General features: G+C 33.9%; 1 protein-coding gene across 1 annotated transcript; it reads left to right on the forward strand.

Moving 5' to 3' along the window:
- Positions 1 to 2,037: 2,037 nt before the first annotated feature.
- VIP (vasoactive intestinal peptide) lies at positions 2,038 to 10,939 on the forward strand. The gene is made up of 7 exons (XM_029224118.1): positions 2,038 to 2,218; positions 3,438 to 3,544; positions 5,627 to 5,749; positions 6,689 to 6,793; positions 7,598 to 7,729; positions 8,553 to 8,640; positions 10,094 to 10,939. The coding sequence occupies exons 2-6, from the start codon at positions 3,438 to 3,440 to the stop codon at positions 8,596 to 8,598; spliced, it is 513 nt and encodes a 170-aa protein (XP_029079951.1). The 5' UTR covers positions 2,038 to 2,218; the 3' UTR covers positions 8,599 to 8,640; positions 10,094 to 10,939.
- The last annotated feature ends 460 nt before the right edge of the window (positions 10,940 to 11,399 follow it).

Genomic DNA, 11,399 nt, shown 5'->3' on the forward strand with positions numbered 1-11,399 from the left:
GGAAAGATATGCCAAAGTAGGGGAAAAAGCAGATTTAAACAGTAAATTCACATTTGTATTTTTGTATTTACTGAGTTTTATAGTAACAAAGTATTCAGAATAAACTCAGCTATAGTAGTTTTTAATATATTTCTTTCTCTGGAAGATTCCATAATTTATCTGGATAAAGAGCCTCTGGTTTACTTCCATTTCCTTGAAAGAAAACAGAAGAAACACATTTTTAAAAAAATTTCTGAATTAAGGCTTTTCAACCTGAAGATGGTGCTATGATCTCATTTTGAAATTCAGTTTTGATTTCTAATTTAAATTCATAGGAAAAAACACAGTTCTTTGATTTAGTTTATTTTTATTCAGAGGTAATAAGTTTTACTTATTTCTCTTTATTTTTGTGTTTTATTATTATAATGGGAGAAACTGCCTTCACCATTGGAAAACCTACTGTAGTCACTCTGTGTGAATGCTAAGTACTTGCTTAGACCAAATAATAATCAACTTCATGTCTTTTTCTCTTTTAGATTTTTCTGCTTACCTTCAGCGGTGGGTTCCCTGTGACTCTCAATCAACTTATTTTGCTGTTGCTGTTCTCAGATAAAATTGCTTCACTGGGAATTAGGTGATGAAGAGCTAAGGATAAAAAAAATTCCATATGAGAATGATTTCAACCTCTAGTTTGTAATTATCAGGTAAAAAAAGATTTCCTGGAATTAAGCCACAGGAACTCTGGCTTAAGTCAGAGCTGTCAGCTGGGAAACAAATTTCCAGACGTTTTGAAATTTAATTCACTGAATTTTTCTTGTAACTGGATTAGAAAATATGATTAAGCAAAGCAGGATATTCTTTTACTGGATCAGTCTGACTTTGAATGAAGGAAATAGATACTGAAATCTTAAAGCAGAAGAAAGAAAGGGGGCTTTAGAGCTGTTACCCCTTGAGGGACTTACAAAGAAAAATGTAAAAGAATACACACCCTGGCCATTTTTTTTTAAACAAAAGGGAGAGTAACATTTTACTTTGTTGTCCATGAAATTGTTCAGGTAGCTGCATTTTTACCTTAAACTCTGATGCTAGGCTACTTTGAATTAAAAACCCACAAATAGAAATTAAGTGTTTATCAAAGTACTCCGTAAATGCTTGCCAACTAGTTCTTTGTAATCACCTGTCAAGTGACTGTGCTGGAAATATTAAAAGCTGGTATGCATGTGGTGTGTGTTCAGGGATATATATAATTCCACACAGTGCAAGACTTTAAAAAACTGATAAATGTAATGTTCAAAAAGAAAGAAAAAAATGAACCTTTGGGACTATCCAGTACGATAACTTTTTTTTTTTGGATAATTTGAGGTCATGTATGTGAAAATGCATTAGGAATTATGACATTTTTATGCTAATGTGAAACAGCAGTACTGCTACTATTCTAAGCAACAGTGTGTATATTACAGTATCTTAGAGGCTTTTTGAAAATTTATCCAGGGACTTGTTTCAATATAAAGAAAAAGTAGTAATAGAAAGAATAAGGAAACTTATATCTGGATGCTTTTAAAATTAGGATAGATCTCAAGAAAGATTAAGTCAGGATCTACATGAATAGTATAAAAATAAAAAGGCTTTAGGACAATTGATGCCTTATAATAAAGGAGAATTATGTTTGTAAGCATATGAGCCTAAGTATTTGTTGCTTTCTGCATCTGTTCCTGCACATAAAATTCTTATTTTCTGAAGGAATTCCAGTGACCTTGGCCATGACACTAATCTGTCTTTTATTTCATTGCTACTCATTAGAGATTAAAATATTTCACATTAAGCTTGGTACCTTTTTTTTGTTTAAAGAAAAGTAAATTTCCTCTTTATAGCTTACATCTTGAAGTTACTCACTATAAATTTATATAAATCAGGCATAATGACAATTTAATAAGAACTTCAAGTCCTACTCATCCCATGAGAATATTACTGTGACGTCTTTCAGAGAGCTTTGTGATTGCTCAGCCCTGCGCCTAAGCCCTATAAAATGATGGGCTTTGAAATGCTGGTCAGGGTAGAGTGAAAAGCAGTTGCTGGCAATAGTAGCCAACCCTCAGCCAGTACCAAGTTCTGGTTCAGCTCTAAGGGCAAGAGCACCTGGTGGAGACTTTGTCGGCCTCAAGGGGCTTCAGCACCTGAGACAGCTCTAATATTCTCCTTGGAACAGAAAGCTCCCTAGGAAAACTTCTGAACAAGGTAAGTGAAAACTTTACCTTTCTTCTTTTTTTTCTCCCCCTGCCTCTGGAACTTTTCTCAGGATATATTGAGTTTTTCTTTCTCTTGAAAAAGAATTTTACAGTGTTCCTCCTTTACAACAACAAAAATACAGGTTTGTAAGTCACCTGGTAAGTATAGAAATGCCTCAACTTCCCACATATGAATGGGTTTTCTGAATTCTTTAGTTTGAAAATGCTTTACCTTGCTTTTTCTTTTACTCAATGCCCCTTTAAAAATAATGTGTTAAAGTAGGGTTTTGGTTTTTTTTTTTTTTTTATTTTTGGCTTGTATATAAATTTTTGACTGAAGGTTCAGTGGATACATTTGTTTTGGAAGTTTCAACCTGTTTTTTAGTGCTGTTCTTTCTATTTCATATGTTAGTTATGTGAACTTAAAAAGCATTTATTTTCCTCTTTAAATTTAAATGCTGTGAGTTTTACAGACAGCACAAGAAACAGACATCAAACTCCTAAATTTCTATTTAGAAGCTATTTAGAAATGAAATGTGTAAGTGTATTAGATGTAAAAATATACAGGCTTTGTATTTAATATATTTTTCCTTTTATGGCAAAAATTATTTCAGTGGTAATATGTGGTTCAATGATTTTTTTGTATTAATTTTCACTACTAATTGAGTTAGTTTGTTCAAAGCCAAACTCTTTATGGAGATTAAGCTCCGTGTTAATTGTAACATCTACAATTAAGAGGAAAAAATGTATATACAAAATAATTTTATAAGGATATGTATATACATACATTATTAAATAGATGACACTCCAGTTTTACATTAATCAGATACTAAAAACTTAGAGTAAAAGAAGAAACTTTAGCTTCTTGAAGTTGTTTCCTTAGTTAGAAAAAATACTAGACATGGATGTTGCAACTCTGTTATAAGGAAATTGTCCCTATAGTTACTTCCAGTACTGTAAGAGTATTGCATTCAATATATGCTTGTGCCTAGTGAGAGACAGCAGTTGAAAAAGATCCTAATTTTTATTCAAACACCATTCACACACACAAAAACCTTTTTGATTTAAAAAGTAATCATATTGCAGTTTAACTCTTTCTGTATGATGAAAATTACTTTTTCTAAACTCTGCAAGAGCCTTAAGACATTACTGCTAGACACTCAGAATGACCTTACTGGGACATCTGTGGTTGGACAAGCCGATGTGCTTCTCTCCCCTTTGAGGTGCAGAGAGATGGAAGCGAGAAGCAAACCCCAGCTACTCCTGGTCCTGATATTTTTCAGCGTGCTTTTCTCGCAGACCCTGGCATGGCCTCTTTTTGGAGCACCTTCTGCTCTAAGGTAGGTTCTCTTTCAATTCAGACAGTTGAACATTCCTTCTCCATGGAAGTGGGAATTTCCTATATGTTATTTTGGACAGCTCAATTTAAAACATTAGGTATTAGTTATGTAAATCTGTTGGTTGACATGTTAAGCAAGTTTTTTTCAGCTTCAGGTCCACATGATTATTCTGAGTCTTGGAATTCACTCTCAGGGCCAGAGAGACAGTGTCAATGACTAGTTTTATGGGTAGCGTGGATCACATTTCCAAGCAAGGCAGAAGGAGGGTTTGACTTTCCTTTCATTCGAAACCAGTTTTAGATGAGTAATGAGCTATTCTCCATTGTCATCTCAGTTCAGTTCAGTTTCTGTTGGAAAAAAAGGTGTCTAGTTGCCTACCTCATTTTAGTTCATTTTTTTTATCATAATGTAATTTTATTTCATGTTCATAGAGAATGACAATCTTTTATGGGATTATGTACTTTATATGTTCCCTTCCCATTATCATCAAGAATAAGCAATTGGTGATTAAGAGGACTGATTTGGAAAAATGAACTGATCCCAGGAAGTAAAGAAATCTGGATTTGCTCCTTCATACTTTTATTAAAGTGAAAATTTGCAGCATAATTATACTTTCTATTAGTTCATCAACTAATTCAAAATTGGGTTTAGTTCATTTTTAAGATCAGTCGGCAAATAATCATAAGATGAGTAGTTGATTAGTGAAATATGCATAAAATCATGTTGGACACATTAGGCAGAATCAATTTGTCAATATTAAGAATTGTGGGGTAATTGATCTACTGAGACATCCTTCCCCAATGAATGAATTTTAAGGGACTTGGTTTTTTATCGTAATTCCTTAGTTTTACTGCTCTCTATGTTGTGTTTCATATTTCAAGTTCATACAGTATAATAACTCACCTTTAAAGCTTTATCTGAAATAAATTTATGCTAAGGAAGGAGACAGTAAATGGAAACTACATTAGTTTCCTTCCAGTTTACAGGGACTACTATATCTAAGGACAAATAATCACTTCTTTGCTTATTTTCTTATTCCTAATTCTTTGTTCAACGTAGGCTTATGCTCGATAGAGTAAATAATCTCTTAGCTGTTAGTGGTTCTCTGTGAAGTCTGTTTAAAGCCAGATCATACATTGCTTTGATAATTAAATAGAATGAGTCTATCTGAATGGTTATATCACAAGAGATGAATAATCTCAAGAATGCCGAAGTTTGCATTGATTGCTAGGCTTCATACTCAAAGAGGGCTGCTTGTTACTGTCTACCAGCTACTGCCTCACCAAAAAATACACAAGTGCCCGGCAGGCGACACGCTTCTTAGAAGTTTACCCCAACAGTGAAAATGTGCACACACATAATTTTAACAGTGTGCTGGTGTTCAAAATGTGCATGCGTTCACAAGTATAATCATATTCCATGTTTAGGCATGTCTATGCTTAGTCTCCCAGTAAAGCATTGTATATCCCTTATTAAAATTGTGTTACTATGTAAGAATTGAAACAAAAAAGCTCGACAAAATTCACTGAATTTGAGTAACTATTCAGAGATGGAGAAAGTCTTCGGACTTGGTCAATACATAGAAATACATCACACCAAGGTGAATCTTTGAAACAAAGTTTAGGGACTTAGAGAAGGAAAAATAGTTAGTACTCAGCTCTTGAGAGATGTTGAGACCATCAACAAATACATGAATTGCTCCCAATTTTCATATTGAATATAAAAAATTTTCCAAAGTTTCTACTTTGCATAAAATCTTTCTACCTGTGAACTTTGCAAAGTGAAGCTATTGCCAAGGAAGTGTACTTTGCTTCATGCTCTGAAAGACTGAACTAAGTAGCTCTTCTGGTACATAAAGCCTGTAAAAGTTGTATGGCATGTATTTTTGGGGGTAAACAGGAATTCCACTATTTATACTCTCGTAAACCATAGAAGCCATTAAATCAATTATGCTATCCGTATATTGTGAATGGGTGATATATCCTAAGATTTTGAAGAACTCATTTCAGATGTTTGTAAAACCATAAGCACTAGCTTCTGAGAAAGGAATGTATTATACTTTACAGTATTTTTTCCTAACAGGGTGGGTGACAGAATACCTTTTGAAGGAGCAAATGAACCTGATCAAATTTCATTAAAAGCAGACACTGACGTTTTACAAAATGCATTAGCTGAAAATGACACACCTTATTATGATGTAACCAGGTGAGTTCATTTTTATTGCTTTATTTTAGAAAATGCTTTTTTGAAATCTAAACATTTTGTTTTTGTGTCACCATGAAGCTACTCTCACAGCATAGCACTACAAGTTTTCCATGTGTCACGGCTTCATTCAGCCTGATTTATTGAAGTTCTTGCTGCTGTACATGATTTTCATGTAGAGAGGTTGTAACAGGCCAGGCTGAGCAACTCATCCACTTATATTCTGTTGCATAAATTTTTAACATCAGAAGGTGTGCCAATTCTTGTAAAACTATAGCATTTATAGCATTCAAGAGTTTCACCTCTATGTAAAGAAAAGGTGTCTAATAATAAAAGCTATGCATTTCACGGAACCATTTGTCCAGAGCAGCATTCCAGTGTAGACAGGGTAACTCTATACAAAAGACAAAGCAAAAACTATTTCTCATTTGGATGGAAAATTTGGTTGATATGCTCTGTGATCCCTTCTATCTTAAGAGATTTTGTTTCCAAATATTTTGGCAGAAGAAATAGCAAAAGCCATAAGAGGATTTTTTGCTAAAATCAGGAGAATTTCCCTTTGCATATAGCTTTATTCAGAATAGAAGAAATAAAGCACCATAAATAAATAGAAACTAAATATATTTTCCCACCAGTATTTCTTAGGAGAGAATTAGTTTTATAGGTTCTACCAGAGAATATTATTTTAATATTGAGATATGCTTCTAAAAAAGCTAATTTCTTTAATTTTTCAAATTGTAGGGCTGGAAATATAGATAAAAGTCATTAGAATAAGTCAATAGATTATATTGTTTATTGGGTTGTTAGAAAACCTCCTTTTGGATTTAAGTTTACATGAGAAGCTCTCAAATAAGTTGATGTTTCTTTTGTATCTAATGAGCCAAAATGATATTTTAGCAAACTATTTACAAAATAATGACTATTCTTTCTTCCTTGTTTCAGAAATGTCAGACATGCTGATGGAGTTTTCACCAGTGACTATAGTAGACTCTTAAGTCAACTTTCTGCCAAAAAGTACCTTGAGTCCCTTATTGGAAAACGAATTAGGTAAAGAGAGTTTATTATTTTTTAAAAACATGTTATGATTATTAAATTTGACAATTATATTTTCACTGTAAACAACTAATTTTCTTTATTTGTTTTTTGTTTTGTTTTGTGCTTTCTTTATTTGAAATGGATAACTCTTGATAATGTTTGATTTGGTTATCAAATAATTTATATTCTTCAATAAAATGTACCAGGCCCATGGATTAAGAAGAGAAGTTTTCCTAGTAATATCATACTCATTGGCTCCAGACACACTTGTTTTTCTTAAATAATAATCATTTATAAATCTGCAAACAAACTGAACTAGACACAGTAAAAAATAAATAAGACATAGTACAAACTGAAGCAAATTTTAAGGTTAACCTTAGTGTTTGTGTTTTACTTCCTGCTCAAAGCAAACATTGGAAGATTCTGTCTTTAAATGGCCAATAACTGAATATGTAGAAGATACTACTCAGAGTGGCATAGCTTCATAAAGAAGTATTTATTTTTTAAAGAACTTTTCCTTCCAATGGCAGAACACAACTTCAAGTAGTCCCCATTTTTTTTTTTTTTTGATAAATTATTTGCTCAGTTAGGACAGAATGTGTCTAAAGGCACTCCCAGTAAAGGCCAAAGTATGTTGGATTATTCCTTGCTCCCCTATCCTTAGGCTTAGATGCATTTTTCTTTCAGTCTTTTTGTGATAGAAAATGAGTTGGGTGTTGGAATTCATTTTTATCTGACTCCAAGAAATTCAGACCTTTGGTACCTTTATCATTTCTTGTTAAAATTATTTGGTCTCCTTATTCTCTCATTTCTTAGCAATAGCATCTCAGAAGACCAGGGACCAATCAAACGCCACTCAGATGCAGTCTTCACTGACAACTACACCCGCCTTCGAAAACAAATGGCTGTAAAGAAATACTTGAACTCAATTCTAAATGGAAAGCGGAGGTAAAGAAACAGAGAGCTTGCTAAAATGAGAAATTGTAAACGACTTTCAAAATAGAAGCTGCATATGGAGATGTCTCTCTCTCTCTAGCTCTGAAGCAGTAGTTCTCAACCTTGGCTAACATTAGACTACTCTGGAGAATTTAAAAAATACTGATGTCTGAGCCTAACCCAAGACCAAGTGCCAGGAAACTAGTGGTTCTAGGGATGCGGCTCTAGACCCTGGTATTTTTTAAGAGTTCTCCAGTTGTTTCTACCGTGCTTCCAGGGTTAGAAAGGATGACTGTAGAGAGACATCTAGTCTGAGTCTGGGAACAGGTTTTATCAAAAGTGCTGATTTTTAAAACATGTAAAGGGCAGTCAACTAGCAATTTGGTACCACATGGAATTCCCTTTACCTGCATATGTAATATCTGCATTTTACCGAATTAAACCATGAATTATTTTGTCTTCTCAGATTCAGTAAAACCTATGTCTCTCCGTGGTGTGTAAATATCGGAGCACAATATATAGGACATGTGGTACTCTCTCTTTTTATTCCAATTATTTTTGTTTAGATGGTGAGTATTAAGGACAATTCTGTTCGGGTGAAATCAGGCAAGATGACTCTTTTTGCCCACCAGATTATAATTCTGTAAGAAAACTTTTAGACACTTGAAGATTGAAGAACCATTCATAGGTAATGACTCACCTGAAGGAGAATTGTTTAGCTCTTAGTGCACTTTACAGAGAACCTAGAACAACCTGGGTCACACATCACCTCTCCTTTAGAAGCTTTCTCATCCAAGAGCCTTAACATGCACGATTCTCTCTTTCTGGTCTGCAGCAGTGAGGGAGAATCTCCTAACTTTCTCGAAGTGATAGAAAAATGATGAAAAGTTCTTTGGAGCAAAGCTGCTGACAGCTTCCCAGTGGTGAGTATCACTGTGCGTTATTATATTCTAGTAGCAATCATCTAACTATTTAAGTAGGTAAGAGTCACTTGGTGAAAAACATCTTAGAGTTCTCTCAGTGAGACCTCATCTAAGAAGGACGCTTCTATCTGAAGTGGACCCCAGCTTACTAAACAGCTTGAAACGATTCATGCAGTGTTCTGATAGCATGAGAGAGAAATCTCACAATGAGTAAACAGTTTGGTATCTCCTAGCTTCCACAGACTCATTCCTATCCTTCTGATGAGATATGAAAAAAGGAGACTGACTCACACTAATGAGAAAAACTGGCTTTCTCTTTGATAGTCAAGCCATGCTGCTTCTATTAATTTAAGGTCTAGTCCCGTGATTGACTATTAGCGTCTCATTTAATTTAAGTATAAGGAAGTACCATGAAATTACAGCGTGGCTCATTATTGTGAAAATACCAAGACAGTCTGGGTCTCACTGTGTTTCTTAAAACATAGTAAACCTCAAAAAAAAAAAAAAAAACATAGTAAACCTCATGCAGCGAAAGTCAAATTTAGCTTATTTTACCTATGAAGTGAGTGTAGGTACAACGACTCTAATAATATTCGCTGTAAAACATTTTTTGAGTAGAGAAAACACGAATAGATTTTATCCTTTGTTAAGTGATAAGATTGTTATCAAAATTGTTTTTATGTGAACATGGATACAAGGCATATTTCTTTCCTGAGTTACATTACTGTTTACATTAGCTCATAAAATATTTTTATAATGCTTGGTAAGCCTTTAAAGAAATTTTATAGCATCACTATTTCAGGTTGTCAAAAATTTCTCTAAAGGACTCCAAATAAATACTTTTGGTTTTGTGGATCCTATGGTTTCTGTAACACCTGCTCAACTCTGCTACTGTCACACGAGAGATAACCTGTAAGGTACACGGTCAGGGGTGCTATATGTGCTTATTCCTCACCATGCACAGACATTCCAGAGAAACAAATTCCTCAAATGCTCAAAAAAGAAAGCGAGTTACATATAGCTTCTCGAAAAAATGTTTATAAAAATAAGGTTTTTCCAATAAATTAAGGAATACAGTAGGCACTACAATATAAAGGAGGATTAATTACTCTGTCTTTTTATGAGTTTCCATCCTCCATTCTTTGCCTTTTTGAATGGGTGACATTGGACAAATTCTTTGAACAGGAAGTTTTGTTGGTCAACCAGTTGTGAAAATTACAAATGGGTAATTATTTATGACTAATTAGAGAACCCCTTCACATTCTGGCTTCCTTTGCAACAATAAGTCCTTTGGAAGAGTCTCTCTTGATATCCCAAAACGCGATCCCCTCTCAAAAGCTGCTGATGAGGGGCTAGGAGAAATATTTATCAAATGAATGGAGAAGTAAATGAAAGTAAGAGGCTGTAAATAAAAATGTTTTCATGCTTGAATCACCATTACTTTCTTTTTCAGAATTCTTGAAGGAAAACGATAAGCAAGTAATTCTATTTTGAGTTCTACATAAGTAATTCAAGAAAACAACTTCAATATCAAAACCAAATAAGATATGCCGTGTTGTGAATGTTGTGATTTATTTTACTCTGATGTAATAACTGTGATGTTTACATTGTAAATATTATTTGTGAGTTCTAAAATTTGTCTTTAACTCATGAGAATCCTGTGATTTCATATGCTGTGTATCCCTTCTAACAAAAATATATTTAATGATAAGTAAATACTAAGTTACTTCCAATTATATGAGGCTTTTTGGAAGGGTAGTAATAGAGCAAAATTGATGTGTTTATTTATAGGACATACTTAACTATTCAAAAGAGTGGAGCAGATAATCAGCACATCTAAATTTGAATGTTGAGCAGATAGGATGCTGTGCTAAATAAACTTCAGAGTGTCTAAGAGAATACCAAAAACAAAGAGACATTCTTCAAAAAAGATTTTCAGAAAATGTTGTAGGTTTCCGCATTCTTAGGCAGCATTCATTTTGAATGAGATTTTTACATCTCTCAATTTTGGATCTCTTATTGCCAAAAACTCTCTTCAGATCGAATGTTTCAGTTAAGGAGAATGGCCTCTACTTCTGACACCGGGCTTTTCGTTTATGCTTGTGTTAAGTATGTGTAACATGTAAACTGAAAGGAACATTTGTTTTTCAGTGATAAATATTTTTTCCATAATCTCTCAAATAATGCTTAGGTCATATCAGCTTTCTTCAGTGAAAGCACTTTTGGAGAAACAACTATTTTTCCAAAATGATTGTAAGAAATTAAATATAGAAAATAAAGACCTTTGGTTATCATTGCATACACTTTCTATTGTTTTGATTCTTTTAAACGATGCAGCAGTACTTCATTATAGCTCTAAGTTTCCGGGAACTAGATAGTTTTTGTGATATTTGAGGTAGGATTATGTTTGATTTTGGGTGTGTCCTAAACTAACTGGGACTTAAATAAGAGAGAAATGTCTTTCTCATACAAGGCCAGAAGTAAAATGTCAAGGGTTAGTATGACGGTTCTGCTCCATGAAGTCCTCAGTAATCTAAACCCCTTCCAGCTCACCCCTCATTTCCTAGGACATGGCTCTTTTCTTCATGATCCGAAAATGCAGCTAGAGATCCAGCCATCATATCCACATTTCAGGCAGCAGGATGGAGGAAGGGGCATGGAAGAAAAGGGAGCAAAGAGTACATGCTGGTTCTCTCTTAACTGATATCTTACTTGAGTATAATAGAGTTTTATGGTCACAGTCATTTGCAAAAGAGGCT

This window comes from Monodon monoceros, unplaced genomic scaffold, assembly GCF_005190385.1.
Source record: "Monodon monoceros isolate NGI ecotype Baffin Bay Population unplaced genomic scaffold, NGI_Narwhal_1 Super_Scaffold_15, whole genome shotgun sequence".
Classification (NCBI taxonomy): Eukaryota; Metazoa; Chordata; class Mammalia; order Artiodactyla; family Monodontidae; genus Monodon; species Monodon monoceros.